This window comes from Balaenoptera ricei, chromosome 6, assembly GCF_028023285.1.
Source record: "Balaenoptera ricei isolate mBalRic1 chromosome 6, mBalRic1.hap2, whole genome shotgun sequence".
In the NCBI taxonomy this organism is placed as follows: domain Eukaryota; kingdom Metazoa; phylum Chordata; class Mammalia; order Artiodactyla; family Balaenopteridae; genus Balaenoptera; species Balaenoptera ricei.
The window spans coordinates 98,762,213-98,779,886 of record NC_082644.1 but is presented as its reverse complement, the minus strand read 5'-3'; the positions used below and the strand labels follow the sequence as shown (position 1 = coordinate 98,779,886).

The following is a 17,674-nucleotide window of genomic DNA, read 5'->3' as shown; positions in this document are numbered from 1 at the left end:
GGGTGATTTGCATTGGGTATATGTTAGCTACTTAATATTCATGATCTCATTTAATTCTCAGAACATCCGTATAAGGTAGGTATTGTTATTACTGTTTCACACGTGAGGAAACTGAACTTGAGAGGATAATAAAGTTTCCCAAGGTCACTTTTCTAGCAGGTTGAACTCAATTATGTCTGATTCTAAAGCCTGTAGTTTTCAAACCGCACCGTGATATTAGTTCTTTGTAGGTCTGTTCCCCAATTCAGACTGTAAGTTCTGAAGTTTAGGGAGGTGGAAAACCATGTCAAATCCAGGATTGACTTTTTCTTGTTGTTGGGGTACTTGTGCATGAATTTATCCTGTCAAGTTAAATATATAATTGATCTCTTCTTGAGATGCTTTGGTATAGTCCCATTGGCCATGGTTTTGGGCATGAACTTTCCTGGTTGTAGCTGGAGTTGGAAGGTAGGTATTGGCCTGGAAAGTGGCAGGCTGGATTATATGCTGCACTTAGTGCTTCTTGGACATCTGGGTTTAATGAGGCCTATGTTTCGTCCTGTGGACCAGCCCTCTAACAGATTGAGATGCCATCTTTTTGGATCACTTGCTATCACCATACAATATATGGTGTATGGCTTACAAGTGTTATGTATACACACCTGATGCATTGTCAACTAGACCCACAGGTTTTTTTTGCTAGAAGTCCTGTCCAGTATGTTAAAGACAAGTAATGGATGGAAATTTTAGAAGTGACCTCAACCTTTATTTTTGAAAGATACTCCTGATGGATGATCATCACAAGTAGGATACAGTCCTTTGCAATGTTACCTTGTGACCTGAATTAGCTTTGGAGGTTTTTGCAGTTTCTCATTTACTAGATATAACTTTGCTTCTTTCTTTCCTATTAAAGAAAGCTGTATTGGGATGCAAGTGAATGAGAGTGATATTATTATAGGGATAACTTCGAATCCACTCTCATTTATTAAAACAAATAAAAGGAAATCACTTTCAAACTTTAGGTCTTTGTTATTTGTAAGAAAAGGCTTTTCATCCAACTGACAAGTGAGAAAAAAAATTGACTAATGTGACAGGTGAAAATTTTATGTAATCCAAATTTCAGCATCCATAAGTAAAGTTATTGGAACACAACCATATTAATTTGTTTATGTATTGTCTAGGGTAGCTTTCATACTACACTGGCAAAATTAAGTAGTTGTTTCAGAGACCAAATGAACCAGAAAGCCTCAAAAATTTATTATCTGGCCTTTTATTGAAAATTTTTGCTGACCCCTAATTTAGATGGTTACCAAACTGTTATGAGAGTATTTGGTTGTAGATTTAATCAGCAATATTTGGAGATCTTCTGTGATAGCACACATTCATATCAAGGGCTATGTGAAGAGACACCAAATGAAAAAAAAAACAAACCCAAATACAGTGCCTACTTCAGAGTTTATATTCTAGCTGGGGAAAATTATATGCCCAAGAAACGTCTTAAGAACATTTTAGAGCAGCATATTGGCTAAGTTTAGGATTAAAACAACAACAACAACAACAAAAAAACTTGAGATGAATATGCACGTAGATGGGATTAATCAGACATGATCCCTGAAAGAGTCGACTTCTAAGTGTCTATTTTGAAGGAAATAATAGTCCACAAATGCTCAGTAAATAAGTCACTTTTAATTAAGTAAAGCATAGGATGGTTGTTTCTGGTTGGGAGTGAGGTGTGTTCACATGGGCAGAATGTCAGGTGTGCAGGCCACCAGAACGTGAGCCACATGGCAGCCTCTCCCTAGGTCTCAGTTCCTGGCTGTGCCGCCCTTAGTAAGGGCAGCTGTTTCTTTCTACTCTATTGTGTTGATGTATTTACATCGAAGTGGTGACATTTTATAAAACATTTATTCTGTTTTTTTTTTCTACTTTGTCACTTTTTTAAAACAATGTTACTTAATTGTTGAGTATTGCTATTATGGAGTAAATTATTTCTCAAAAAATTGAGTTGTTTACATGATCCTAGACTGCTCAATGGTTTTATTCCATGTTTAGGATTTGAAAGATGAAAAGAAAAAGGCAAAAATGGCAGCAGCTAGGGCAGTTCTTGAAAAGTGTACAATGATGCTTCTCACAGCTTCAAAGGTAAGAAAATTTTTGTTTTGCTGTGTTGTAAATTAATTAGAAAACCCGATTAAGTGCATCTAGTTTATGTATTTTACACTTTAAAAAGATGAAAGTGATAAATTGGAATATGGGCTATAATAGTTAAATTTCAGTTATTCTTTAACAAGAATGTTAACTTCCATCCCCAGTTCCAAACATCAGGTAATCTATGAGTCAGCTTTGAGCAACTAAGCAGAAAATGGCTTATTAAGTGCTGTGAATGGAGGCCTGTCACACACGGTCACTGCCTGTGGGGTTTTGCTAGTCTCATTGCGGAGCCAGCACATGTGCTCTAGAAAAAGCTAGGCAAGTTAGAATCTGTTAAGTAACAGTGGAGTATTAAGTCAGCCCTTAGCTTGTTTATTCTGTAAATTCATACCTCTAAGTCCTTATTCTACTTTCAACAAAATTGTCAATCAAGAGCTTAGAATTTCAAACAGCAGTCGGCCAGCAAATTGCTACAATTCAAGAAAGAACTAGTAAACATCTCATTAGCAGTTTGTTTAGGATTGCCTTTTCTGCTTGGAATATTGCCTCGATGCTAGGATCAGTGAAGCCAGAGAAACAGGATTCACTGGAGTCTGCTTGGAAGGCTCTGTTCATAGCTAGGCCCTGGAGTAGTTTTTCCTTTACATCATTTTTTAAAAGTCAAAGTTGCATCCACAGTCATAAAACATCTGTTCATTTTTCCTCATTCTTTTTTAGCTCTTGCACATATATTAGGCAACATTTTAAAAGTTTTAATCATGATGAAGTTATAGGGTTTTTTTTTTTCAAAAATTTTAAGTAAACATACTAAAGTATAAAGATATAGTTTTGCACTCTGCCTTTTTCACTTAACCTTGCTGTCGCTTTTTACTCATCCTGCTTCCACTTTTAGTGAGGAGAAGCAGCTGGGTGAGCCAGGGACACGGGAGATTTTGGTAAAGAACCATTTTTATTAGCATGGCATATTCTCTGTAAGATTTTGTGTATTATGATATGGGCCAAATCTTAACATAAAAATTTTCAATTGTTTCAAAGACGTGTCTCAGGCATCCCAACTGTGAATCAGCCCATAAAAACAAAGAAGGAGTATTTGACAGAATGAAAGTGGCGCTGGATAAGGTAATTGAAATTGTGACCGAATGCAAACCAAATGGAGAGACTGACATTTCATCTATCAGTATTTTTACTGGAATTAAGGAATTCAAGGTAAGAATAGAGAGAATATATTTTGTTTTTTTCTTGCCGTTTCAAAGAAGCATCATTATATGTAGTATCCATAGTTTTGTTTAATATTTTAGAATAGATGCTTCACAAAGGCAGATATTTGTCTTTAAAACAATGCCACAGTGTACAAACTTAATATTCAGTAACATAAAGCTTAGTGTAGTTTGTACAGAGAACACTGGTCTAGGGTTATAGTGGCTACTCCGGCCCTGTTTAGCTGTATGGTTTAGCTGTAACCTCTTGTCCTCTGTTTAGAAGTGTTCCCTTCCCAGCTCTAGAGCAATGCCATACCATCATGGATGATTACAGACAGCAGATCTGGAATCTGCTGGAATTCCTGCTCTTCCTTGTGCTATAGAATAGATACTTTGAGACTGTAGTAATAGTGATAGCATTAATGGTACTTAAAAATTTTAAATGAACAATAATACATGCTAACATTTATCAAGCACTTATTCTGTGCCAGCCCTGTGCTTTAAATGTGCGTGTGTGTGTGTGTGTGTGTGTGTGTGTGTATCTCACAAGAACTATTATTATTATTCCCATTATACTGTTGAGGAGACTGAGAAACAGAGATTAAGTAACTTGCTAGCTAGAAAGTGCCAGAGTTAGGACTTGAAAGTTGGCAGCCTGACTCCAGAATCCCCACCGTTTCAGGGCAGAACTCATCACAACTCAGAGATGGTGACAGTGCTCTTTAGTAAGAGCAGTGTCTAGTCGGGAAGACCCAGGAAACTGTCTAACACAACTCCCTCATTTAATAGGTGGGAAAACTAGGGCCCTGAGAAGTTCTCTAATATGCTAAGGGTTACCTCCCTCTCTAGTAGCCAGGGCTGTGACAGGGATGGTATTCTTTCCATCTAAGTAGGAACATGGGGTGGAAGAAAGTAATGGAAAGAACATTTATTTTTAGGTGTCATGCTCTCAATAAGTATTTTCTCATTTAATCTCTAACTTCCCCTTTAGATGCATTATTACTATACCCATGTTTTTGAGGAGGAAAGCTAATATGTGGTAGAACCCTTGTTTAGAACCAGGACTCTCTGATCCCAAAGTCCATGACCTTTCAGTTTACACCTCTGAGTCTGTTTATATGCTGTCCGTCCTACCCCACATCTCCTCCTGAGGGGAAGGAAGCTACAGGGACCAGTCATTCTTTCAGAGTTTTTATTACTGAAAGGAATCTTAGAGATAATTTTTCTAATTCCCTCTTTTTGTTAAGGCTGAAGGGATAGATGTCAAAGGTCAAAGGATAATAAGGAAACAAGTAGGGGTAGAGCCAGGTCTTTGGCCTCTTGACGCTGCATTTCTGGTTCCAGGCTAACTAGGGGCAGTGTGGTACCTGTGGCCGCTGCTGACAGCTCCAGCTGCTGGTCTTTTCGCCAGCAGGCATTCTGCAGAGCAAAGCGATCATGAATAGACTCAGTCTCACTGTCAGTGGTTATCTTCTTTGTATCTGTAGAGGGAAACTGGATACTTTATTCATTACTTTGAATATATGAACAGATCTTATGAAAACATGCACATAAGTGGCTTTCAAAAAAAAAAAACTCGGGATTTCTCTGGTGGCGCAGTGGTTAAGAATCCGCCTGCCAATGCAGGGGACACGGGTTCAAGCCCTGGTCCGGGAAGATCCCACATGCCACGGAGCAACTAAGCCCGTGCGCCACAACTACTGAGCCTGTGCTCTAGAGCCCGCGAGCCACAACTACTGAGCCCACGCACCACAACTACTGAAGCCCGCTCACCTAGAGCCCATGCTTGGCAACAAGAGAAGCCACCGTAATGAGAAACCCGTGCACCACAACGAAGAGTAGACCCCGCTCGCCACAACTAGAGAAAGCCCGCGTGCAGCAACGAAGACCCAATGCAGCCAAAAATAAATAAATAAATAAATTTATTAAAAAAAAAAAAAAAAACTCTACTAAGTTGCTGTTTAAAAACATATATATGTTCTCTTTAAAGGAAAATAAAAAAGTTTAACATAAATGGTATGTGGACTGATTTTTATGTTGTAATTCTGTTTAAATCCTCAAATTCTCAGGTTCTAATTGTCAATTCCATGCCTCACTTTTATCCATGTTCTTTCCTAGCTTAAGGAAAAAAAAAAAAATCCTGTCTCCATAGAACAGAGTGATTACTGGAGATAACTTGGGCCAGGAGGAGAAGGGGAAGCTATTACTTCCCTGTGGGCTCTCAACCTTCCCAAATCTTGGTATTTTCAGGGATCATGTTAAAATGGGTCATATGTAAGGATTAATGTGGAATGATAGTTGTGAAAGGACTTTAAAGTGTGAAACAAATGTAAGTTATCCTTATCAGCGCAAGAATTGTGCCCACAATCATGATCATCACCACCTACTGCCTCTCAGCCCAGATTGTTTCTGTGACATATTTCAAGGGCTAGAGGTTAAATAAGGTTGAAGTGACATAGCATATCTCAGAAAGCTGAGAGAGAGAAAATTGTACTAGTGAACATGTGTTCGTCACACATTCAGGGAACTCTAAGCACAGGCTGGCTGAAGTGAAAGGAGGTTTAGGAACTCAGAGAGATGAGATGGACTGTTAGAAAGTTATGTAAAGACAAGACCCTGGAAGGTTTTGTATTATGCGGTACAAGTTTGGGCTTGGTTTTATAGGTGTTGAGCCAATTAGAGGGAGATGGCAATATCTGAAGGGGTACGTTTTAGAAAGATGATTGAGGTCCCCTGGTAGAGAATGTTTTGGTCAGGGAGGTTCTGTTGGGGACACAAGACAAAATGTAGGGAGACTAGTTTTGCTGAATTAATGAAGGAAAAACTGATGCCTTTCCTAGTCCCTTCTATACCCCATACCTTCCACACCATTCCCCCTGGGCTCAACACATTCATTTTTGACTGTAACATCTTCCAGGACTTTGCCTTGGCGTTTTGTCAGATACAAATCCTTTACCTGGAAGCTGGTTCATTTTTCCTACCAGTTGCTACATGATAATGCTCCTTCTGCCTTAGTGTTCACTGATCTTATAGAAATGCTTTGTTAACGACTATAGTAATAAAGCTCCGCACGGCCATTGGTGGCTCTTGAGCAATGTGTCCTCCTGCGTTAGTGGACAATAAAGTCATCCCTGGACGCTGTATTTCTCCTGAGCTTTCAGACAGGGAAAGAAATTGCTAGCGTCTTCCTGGGCCCTGGGAGAAAGTACAGCCCATCTGGTTAGATGGGAACGTTGACTCATGTGGATGTATATCCTTTTTGTTCTCAGATGAATATTGAAACTCTTCGGGAGAATCTTTATTTTCAGTCAAAAGAGACTCTCTCTGCGATGCTGGACGCCCTCTTGGAGCGCACAGAGGACTTTACTGATTGTGCCTATACCAGCCACGAGCACAGGGAACGCATCTTGGAACTGTCAGCTCAGGCCAGGATGGAACTGCAGCAGTTAATTTCTGTGTGGATTGAAGCTGTAAGAGCTTTATTTCATCAAAGTAAATCTTCTGTAATAGCTTTTCCCTGGAGCCCTGAGAGTTGTGGCAGGCGCCGTCACCACCAGGAGTGTGAATGTGGTCCAGAGTGGGCCAAGGGTGTCTCGTTCCTTTTCTGCCCCCTACTTGGCCAGAGCATCCTTCCCATCAGCACTCACAGTATTCAACATTTCTAGGCCTGTTGTTTCTCATCCTGGCCAGTCTGGATTCTGTGCCACCATCACCATCACTAGTTCACCCTGCCGTCCCCACTCTTCCACCAGACTCACCTCTGGAAAATTCCTCCCCAAAATGCTTCTTCAGAGTGAAGAGCAGAGGTTCAACCAAGCCTAGAGGTTCTTGGGACCCGAGTCTTAACTGCTGGAGCCATTCAGATGTGCACAGTTCTTAACTCTGAGGACAGCTGATTTACAGACACAAGGATTTAGAAAACTTATTGAGGTTTAGAAGCAATGAAGACCAGGGTAGATCCAGCTGGCAGGTGAAAGGTTTTTCACCCTCGCACAGATTCCTGGTCTCAGACTGGCGGGGAGCCACTTTAAGAGCCTTAAACAGGCTGCTGGTGCGCTTCAAACGTGGGAGTTATTTGGGCAAGAGTGGCAAGCACTGACAGAAGTGGTACAACACAGGAGGTGTGCACCCAATCTCTTCTAGAACGTGGATTACAGATTTGAAAGGTAGAGCCCTGAGACATGTCTCTGGCACCATTTATTTATTTCTTAGGCCTAGGGTATGTCAAAAAAGTATTTAACATGGTTTACAGCATACAGCATGGATAGAACAAATCTGGAAATCGTGGACAAAAGCTTAGGCAGTAAAGATGAAGAAGGGCGAATGTGCCTGAGAGGGTCCAGCAGTCTGCTTCCTTGTGAAGAGATTGATTTATGAATGAAGAGTAGTATAAATCACAGATTTCCCTCACATTTTCTTGGCATCACAATATTGCAAATGCTCATATTAACAGGGAAACATAACTACGGTAGAATGGTGTCAGGGATAAAAGCAGTATTTTGTGTTTAGTTTGAATTGTCTATGTGATATCTAATCTGAAGTGTAGATTGCTTCAGAATTAAATTTTAAGCCCAACATGCAATATAAAGAGTTTCTGTGAGGAAACGCTCTGTGTGTTGGGAATCCAGTTCTATCAATACTTAAATTTGCAGTTAACACCTTTCACATGTTTCACAAGCACTTGGATCTCTGATTCTGCATGTCAGATGTATTGTTCATTCATTCACTTTTTTCAGCAGTTGTCACTGAGTGCCTTTTATATGCCAGGCACCAAAAATCTAAAGATGAATAAGATAAAATCTTTGCCTGCAAGAATTTTGCAATGTAGAAAAATGTGGGAAGGTGTGAGACGAGTACAAAAAACTTTGTAAGTGTCCTAAGAGAAAGTACAGATCATGTGTTGAGAGGGTTTGAAGGAGGTTGAATTTGTATTTATCGAGAGAAATAAAGAAGCTTCATGAAGAAATTGACATTTAACTGATTTATTCATTCAAAGAATTGAATACCTGCTACCTTCCATTTGCTGTGCCAGGTATTGTGCATTCAGTGGTGAGCAAAATAAATGTGATCCCAGCCGTCACAGAGCTTACCAAGGCCTAGTGAGGAAAATAGACTTTAAACAACAACAACAACAGAAATCAAAAGTACATATGTAATTGCAAACTAGGATGATTACTTAGAGAAAAGGTTAGAGAGGGTAAGAAGAGGGTCTAATCTAAATTGTGTGATCTAAGAAGGCCTTTCTGAGAAAGAGACATTTATGTAAGGACTTGAAGATGAATAGGGTTTTAATTTTTATCTAGGTTAAGAATGAAGAGATGAGAATTCCAGGCAGAAGATAAAACAGATTAGTTTTAGACATGATAAATTTATTAAAGAAAATTAGATTTAAAAAATTCACCTGTTTAGAGTAGAAAAATGTAACTAAATAACTAAAATTCTCTTTTCCACTCTAACCATAAACAGGTGAATTTTAAAAATCTACTTTTCTTATAGTTCACAGATATTAAAATTTTATTATATTTGTAGTTTGAGTAAAATTGGAATTACAAGATGAAAAAGATAACTCTTCACATGTACTTTTAAAACTTTTTAGCAAAGCAAGAAAACAAAGAGCATCGATGAAGAACTGGAACTCGCTATATTGAAAATCAGCCACAGCCTCAATGAACTTAAGATAGAAGTAAGTATAGTTTGAAATCTAGCCTCTTTTAATTCTTTGCAAGTTGTCATGTTGTATGGTATATATAAAATGCCTTAGCATTAGTATGTTCCTGTGCCCAGAAAATGTTCATAAAGTTTTCCTTTGACCTAGTTATTTTGAAGCCACTGTTATATTAGTGCCATCATTCTCTTTATTTTTTAAATTATTATTTATTTATTTATTCATTTATTTTTGGCTGTGTTGGGTCTTCGTTTCTGTGCAAGGGCTTTCTCTAGTTGCGGCAAGCGGGGGCCACTCTTCATCGTGGTGCGCAGGCCTCTCACTATCGCGGCCTCTCTTGTTGCGGAGCACAAGCTCCAGACGCGCAGGCTCAGTAGTTGTGGCTCACGGGCCTAGTTGCTCCGCGGCATGTGGGATCTTCCCAGACCGGGGCTCGAACCCGTGTCCCCTGCATTGGCAGGCAGATTCTCAACCACTGCGCCACCAGGGAAGCCCAGTGCCATCATTCTCAAAGCTTGTACACAAATGTTTATAACAGCCCGAAACTGGAAACAATCTAAATTTCCAGGGAATTCCCTGGTGGTCCAGTGGTTAGGACTTCACGCTTTCACTGCCAAGAGTGTGGATTCAATCCCTGGTTGGGGAACTGAGATCCTGCAAGTGGCGCGGTACGGTCAAATAAATAAATAAATAAATATCCATCAACAGGGGAATCAATAAATGAATTTTGGTATAACTATATCAAATGCTATTCAGCAATAAAAAGGAACACTATCGATATGGGTAATAACATGGATGAATTGCTTAAACGTTACACTGAGTGAAAGAAGTCAGACACAAAAGTGTGTGTGTGTAATTCTATTTAGAAAAAATTCTTAAAAAGGCCAAACTGATTTATAGTGACAGAAACCAGGTCAGTGACTGCCTGGGGTCAAAAGTAGGGGGGATACTTACTACAGAGGGGCATGGGAGGACTTTTTGTGGTAATGGAAGTGTCCTAAATATTGATTATGGTGGTAGTTACTTGGGTGTAAATGTTTGTCAAACCTCATCGAACTGTACCCCTTGGTACATTTTGTTGTGTATAAATTATACCTTAATAAAGTTGATATTTTAAAATGTTCTTTTGGCTGTGAAGATTTCCCTGTTCCCTGGATGAAAACTTTATCATCTAATGACTTATTTGGTCACTCTTAGGTAATTGAAAGTCACTTAAAGTCAGGGCTTTGTGAACTACAGCCAGGCTGTTTTTATAAATAAAGTTTTTGGGGAGGACACAGTTCTGCCCATTTGAGTTGGGTAGTTGCGACTATGTGGCCTGAAAAGCCTAAAATATTTACTCTCTGGCCCTCTACAGAAAATGTTCACCAATCCCTGCTTTAGGTCATAAAACACAAACTCAGTTCAAAAATGAGAATGTTCGTTCCAATATATTAATCAGTATTTTGATTCATTCAATTGTAGGACTTTGCTCCTGTTTCCCACTCCTCTAGCCCGCCTAGGGCTTTTGGGGGAAGTGTGGTCTCTTGTCTCTTTTTCAGGCCCTTCATCCCCTCTTATCTAGCTTCTGTTCCAGATCTTTGCCAGGTTGTGGCACAGGGAAAGAAGAGAGGAAGTGGGGAGTTCTTAGTGACTGGTGCCCTTATGAGATGCACTGGGCTCGAAGGTGTTTAAAGCTGACTTTCTCTGTCGTGAATACTTGAGTGTGCTCTTCAGAGGCTCTCCTGGTGCCTCCCCTGACCAGCCCCTTACTTTGTAACTTCTGTGCCACGTTGCTCCCTCCGTTTTTGGGGTGTGCCTGGAGGGGGACTCACAGCGAGCACCAGAAAGACCCTCCTCACAAACACCTTTCTTCGCACTTATCTCTAATTTCTTCGTTCTTTTATATTTTTTAAGAGAGTCAAGGGCTCAAGAGAATGAATTGGTTTGGGGGAGTTTCATATATAAATTATCTGGTGATGTTTCATTGACCTCTGTTGAAACCTTCATTTTAACATCCTATTGAACATTAGAAGGATATGGTCTTCTATGGTTTAAAAAAAGCCTACTCATTTTTTCCAGCCTATTCAATTTTAACTAAACTATTGTTAAGACTGTGACTATCAGTTGAACATAAAATCTTTTGGTGATAGACTGAGTGGCTTTCCATAAGCTTCATTTTCCTTACCTCTGAAATGGGTATAATAACATCAACCTAGAAGAATTTTTATAAGGATTAAGGGAGATAATGTCTATAAAGCTACTTTCAGTACCTTGCACAGAGCAGGAACTTCATGTTTATTCACCCTTCTTCCCTTGGAGTTTATAAGTTGTCTCCAGAACCATTTGTAAGATTTACGTGACCTTGAACAAGTCACTCAGTCTCTAGGGACCTGTTTCATAGTCTGTAAAATAAAAGGCTGGCATTAGCTATTTTCTATGACCCTGATGGTTAAACAAAATCTTTTGAATTCTTACGTGCATTTAATTTCCAAAGGAAAATGCATTTTAATGTCTTTGTTTCTGACTGTAATTATTCTCACTTGATTTCATGAATGTGGACTACCCTATTGTTAATTTTGTACAAAGTCCTGCAATTTGAATGGACATTGGATTACTTCCAGGAAAAAAAGAATCACTTCATTCAAATAGGCTTAATTAAAAATCAGATTTTCCTTAGGACAGTGTTATTAAAAATGATCTCTTTCTGGTGAACCCCAAAATAACCTGTCATAACATTTTTTTAAAAAGGCAGGATAAGGAGAAGAAAAGATTATGGAGTTAATAGTACGCAAAGATGTTCAGTGAGAGTGAGCAGTGCTTAAAATCCATTCCACCTAAAGTTAAATAAAACCTTGAGGTTTTCATTATCCTTTTATCCATCATTTCTCCTGTGACCCAAGAGTTAGACAGTAAAGCTGTGGATAGCAATATAGATAAACTGTGAGCCCCCAAGGGAAGGGGTTGTGTCCTACTTGTCATGTATGTCCAGCCTTCAGTTCAGTTCCTGCCATAACGTAGGTATTTAATAAAATTTGTTGCATATATATTTGACTGCATCTCACAATGATACTTTTTCAAATGTCTGTTTAAAAACTTATTGATGATCATGAACTGCCGTTTGATTTTCCTCTTAATATGCAGAATACCATTCTCTTCATACTATTCTATTTCTCACTAACTTGAAGAATAGCAGAAGCATTTTGTGAGTAAGAGAGAAGCTGTGTGGGAACGAGCTGGTTGATAACAGGATGAGAAGAGGATCAGGCTACTCTGCCACGATGACCAGTTCATCTTCTGCAAACAGGATTACCGCCAGCACCAGGGGACTCAAAGATGTCAATATCCCTCCTGCCTGTGGGAGAAGTTGCAAGCTCCCCAGGGCTATGCAGTTCTATTACCACAGGAAACTTTACACTTTCCCCTCAGCAAATCAAGTGGGACTGATCTGAGGTTGCTACTCTTTAGTTTTTAGAGTACTCATGAGGTTTTCGGTCACAAAACCTTATTGTTTGTTGTCTTTTTTTCATTACCCTTCACTCCCCACATCTGCAGCTTCATAGTACAGCAGCTCAGCTGGCAGCAGATCTGGTAAAATACCACGCTGATCATGTGGTTCTCAAAGCATTAAAACTTACTGGAGTAGAAGGAAATTTAGAAGGTTTGGCTGAATATGCCTGCAAACTGTCTGAACAGAAGGAGCGGCTTGTTGAGGTGAGCAATAGGTTGCTTGTTAAAGAAACTGTAGTTTAATGAAAGCTGTACTATCATCAGGTAATATTAACACAAATACAGTTTTTGGTTTACTCATAGGAGCGTTTTCTCTCTTGCCTTTGGAATTTTAAAAATATCATGTTTATCTGTTCTGTTCTTACAACAGTTTGTCCTCTAAAACAAAACAATAAAAATGCTAGAACCCACAAATGCCCTTCTTAACCTTCTTCCTTATTCCATCAGAGAGATAAGATCTTGGAGTGGAGCAATGGAGATACATCGTATGACCTTGTTTGTATTTGAATCTTTTGCGTCTCAGCAGGAAAGAGATGGCACATTCAAATTAGGTTAATCTTAAGAGGGTTTAATAAAGGAGCCATTTGCAATTGCATGGATAGGATGTGGGGAAACGATGAGAGTACAGGAACTGGGGTCAGTGACAGCAGAGCTGGTACTACTCCTACAACCAAATTAACAGGGGCAGTGAGTGGTTCCTGGAAACTGGAAGAGCACAGAGTCCTTGAGAGAGCCTTGAGTAGTCGTGGTTTTAGGACTAGACACAGAGACAGCCGACGGCAACCTGCAGGGAAAGAGCATGAGAATAAAGGCCCTTACCCTCCTCATCCCTGCTGCTGTATTGCTGGGGCTTCCCATAGGCCACACACAGCTGTAGACCACGTAGGCCAGTCTCCCAAGAAGGAAAAAGGGTGGATATGGAGGGACAAAGAGAAGACAGTCAGCACAGTATTCCTTCTCGGAATCTCTCCTGTTCTGCCCAAATCTTTGTTATGTGTTACTGGTGCTTTACCTGCCCCTTTTGTTATAATTCCAATTATTGATTGATACTGTAAGCCTTCTACCTATTGAGAATGTCAGACATCTGCTGGTAAAGAAATGTATACTTAACCCATGTACACGTGAAGAATATATCCCCTTGTATATATGAGTTACGTCCCAGCCAACATGTATATTAATGCACAGATATGAACCATCTAGCTGTGTTCATATTATCTAATGTCCCCTGCTCACTGAATCTCACATACTAATGGTTAGAAGGAACTTTGAGACTAACTAAGCTAGCTTCCTCTCCTTTATTTGTTTACATCTGAAAACTACTAGGGAGCATTCTTAAAATGACTGTAGATACATCTCCTTTTTAAAATAGATCTGATGCTGTTTTTTTTATAAATCAAGTATTATGACTGCAGGCAAACTTGCTAATTATAGGAATCCTGCAGCAAATCTTTTTAAAAAGTGAAAAAAAATTTTTTCCCTAATTTTCTGTTTTAAGCCTCAAGAAATTATTGAAAAATTATTTTCAAACATTTTCATTGATACAGGCTCTTTACTCATTATATCAGTCTTGCCTAATCCAGTGTTATCTCCAGAAAAAGGTGTGTTAATTGACAGGGAGAAGTGTTATTTGTTGGCAGAAAGAATGTGTAGCTTGTGGTAACTGACATAGTTTAGCTGAGAGACCTTGGATAAGTCCTTCTCTGAGCCACGTTTCTTCATACATATAATATGTGGGTACTACAAGGTCCTTTCAGGATTCCTCTTGGTTCTAATATTCTGTGACCACCTTGCCATGATCAGATAGGAAGTAGAAACAGTAGGGTATATGCTAATAAGCCCGTATTTGTTCCTGCTTTGCTCCTAGAGAATCCGTTGGTAACCAACGCAATATTATAATAATCTTATTAATGTACAAATTTATTTTTATAGGTTTTAATGTTTTATTTTCTTTGTTAATTATAAAATGATGCTATGTATTGTGAAGAATGAGAAAGTTGAACTATAGAAATGGTTTTTTGTAGACCTGTCGATTGTTGAGACATGTGTCTGGGACAGAACCTCTTGAAATAACCTGTATACATGCAGAGGAGACATTTCAGGTGACTGGCCAGCAGGTATGATCAACAGCAGATCGTTCCTTCCATATTATGTTTTATCTGAGTGTCATAACAAATTGTGCACAAGGAAGACACAAATGGTTCTGCATAACTACGGGCCAAATCTACTGAGAGAAATGAAGGTAATGGAATTTTTGTTGGTAGTGTGCCAGAACATTCCATTGGATTATCTGGTCATCTGCCAAATTAGAGATTGGCCCATTTAATTGATGCCCTAGTTTATATCTATTTAATTGAAGCCGTTTACAATACAGGTCGTTATAACATGTTTGAAAACTAAGTTATCATTATGTGATAAGCCACAAAAATACTCACATGTTTTGACCCAATAATTCCTAAGGACATAAGGAGATTAAAAGAAAAATAAAAACAATACTTGTTACATTGCTTATAATAAGATTCAATTGGAAGCAAAATAACAATCTTAAGTTAGGCAAATAATATATTATGATGTTATAGTAATAATTTTGATAACTAGAATTAGCAACATCTAAAAATATTTCATTAAAATGTTAGGTGACAAAAGCAGGATGCAGATTTGTTTATATGCTATAATTGCTACTATATAAAATATACATATATAAGAAAATGACTATAAGAATGTGCAGAAATGAAAGTTCTGCTTGTTAGGGAGAATTGTGAGTCATTTTTTTCTGAATTCTCTATAATATTACTTCGTTTTTATAATTTTCAAAAGCATTTTAACAATTGATATCGCATTTAATACTGTCTCTGTCAAATTAAGGGAAAAAGGGAGGGACAGAAGTTCCTCTCCCTTTTAGGTCTAAGCTCTAAAATACAATTTACCAGGTGTATTTGTTTCATTCATCATGGTAGCCAAAAGGACTTACTCCTTATTGCATTATTGGATGGTAGATGTCGAGCCCCTGGATTTATAGTTGAGAACAGCAAAAGCAACTTAGAGACATAGGTGGTGTGTGCCCTCTAGCAGACCCAAGTTGGATGCTGGAAGGATGTTTATGCTCCCCGTGGAGAACAGTATCAAAAGCTTCTCATGGAAACAGGAACTATCTGAGTGACCCTCAGCAGTGACCATCGGCTGAGCATTTTATTATAACCAGAGGATCTCTGTTTATTGGGAGAAACCAAGGCTTCAATATTTACTTGTCCATTTGGGAGTCATACTACTTGCCTTGGCTATAAATGTATTTCAGTAGAGCTAAAGTTTGACCCTCCTGCCATATACAATCAGCTCTTGTTATCCTCAGGCCCTGCTTGCTATTTGGTTGTAATTCTCTGCTTACTGTTTTCATTGCAGCAGCGATATTAGGAAAAGTATATTTTCCTTTCCAGGATGGTGATAGATGGAGCCTGCTGTCAATTTCTGTAACTTGAGAAGCTTTTTCTATTCCCATAGCCTCAGCTTTTATTCCTAGTCTTGGCTATCTGTCTCACAAAGGGATAATTTAAGAAAACAGAGCATGCCTCTAGGAGAATTTATATTACTTCTGGATGGCTCTGCTTTAGCAATGTCATTTTTATATTTCCTTTACAACGTTACAGCATATCCAGGGCACAGTGGAACGGTTTCCACACTGTACAGTGGCTCCTGGTTGAGAAGGCAGCACTGCTGCATCTAGCTTGAAGTCCATGGCGAGCCCTGTGCCCACCTTCCCTGACGATGGGGAACCTTGCTCTACTCTGAAAGCTGCCACCTGCTTGTCAAGCCTGTGCCTGTGGGACTGTGCTCACCCAGGAGGAGCGCCTAGGTCTAATTCCCTCGAAGGCAGCCTGACTCTGACCATAGCAGTTTCTTTTCTTTTTTTTTAAATTGAAGTATAGTTGATTTACAATGTTGTGTTAGTTTCTAGTGTACAGCAAAGTGATTCCGTTTTATATATATATATATATATTTTTTTTTTTCTTTCTCATATTCTTTTCCATTACATATCAGTTTCTGAAACCTCTTCAGTGACTTCCTATCTCACTCAGAGTAAAGTCCATCTCTACTGTGCGTGTTTCTCCATCACGTGGCCATTGGTGACCTTCCTTTTTTTTCATGTCAGTCCAGTCACACTGACCTACTGGCTGTTGTTAAAATGTATCAGAAATGTTCCCACCTCATTCCCAAACGACTTTCCCTAGGTTTCCCTGTGACTCCCTCACCTTCCTCAGTTCTTTGCTTACATGCCACCTTTGCAAGTGACCACCTAACTTAAAATACTGTGACTGCCAAACGCCCTCCATCCTCCTTACCCTTTGTTTTTGTACATATCGTTCATCATCTTCTAAGATATTTCATAATTTACTTACATGTTTTTAATCACCTGTCTCCCCACATTATAATATCAGCCCCATGAAGAGAGGAACATTTATTTATTTCATTCACAGCTGTTTCCCCAGCACCTGGAACATGGGTACAGTGCCGGGAATATAGCAGGTGAATGAGGAGTCATATATTAGTTACTTGGTATCTTTGAGTCTCAGTTTCTCCAGCTGTAAAATGGGAACAGTGCTTATTGAGAAGGATAGTATTTTGTTTGTGTGTTTTTGAGGATTAATACTAATGTATATCAAGCACCTATCACAGTACCTCAAGGTTATATCTACCATGTCCTCATAGGTGTATGTGTATGTTACTACTACTACCACTACTACCACCACCACTACTACTACTACCGCTACCAGTACTAATACCGATTCTGCTACCTCTACAACTACCACTACTACTACCAGTACCAGTACTAATACCAATGCTGCTACTACCATCACTACTACTATCATCACTACGACTACTGCTACCACCACTACTGCCACCATTACTACCACTATTACTAATACTACCACTACTACACCATCTCTTCTTCTGCAGTATACAGTACACTCTTTGTACTCTTGAGTATAACTGAATTATGCTATGGAAATAACTTTGTTGAAACAGAACTTTCCTTGAATAAAGATAATTGCTCCCTGAATAAAGGCTTATGTATAATAATGCCTACTATTTATCTATAGATAAGATTATAAGAAACAGTAAGTTTTGTATGTCCATACTGCCCAACATGGGGCTTATATGTGGAATATGCTTTGTAGTTGTGTCATTGAGTGATTTG

At 39.0% G+C, this 17,674-nt stretch overlaps 1 protein-coding gene across 3 annotated transcripts in view; it reads left to right on the top strand.

Annotated features, from left to right (window-relative positions):
* The window catches only part of CTNNAL1 (catenin alpha like 1), a 60,502-nt gene that overhangs the window by 27,587 nt on the left and 15,241 nt on the right, over nt 1–17,674 (top strand). For 2 of the 3 annotated variants that reach the window (XM_059925254.1, XM_059925252.1), the window contains exons 5-10: nt 2,032–2,121; nt 3,166–3,336; nt 6,599–6,799; nt 8,926–9,012; nt 12,529–12,687; nt 14,505–14,597. In XM_059925254.1, the coding sequence (XP_059781237.1) occupies nt 2,032–2,121; nt 3,166–3,336; nt 6,599–6,799; nt 8,926–9,012; nt 12,529–12,687; nt 14,505–14,597 (801 nt within the window). The remainder of the gene's footprint in view (nt 1–2,031; nt 2,122–3,165; nt 3,337–6,598; nt 6,800–8,925; nt 9,013–12,528; nt 12,688–14,504; nt 14,598–17,674) is intronic. The other variant, XM_059925255.1, reaches the window with a different exon arrangement.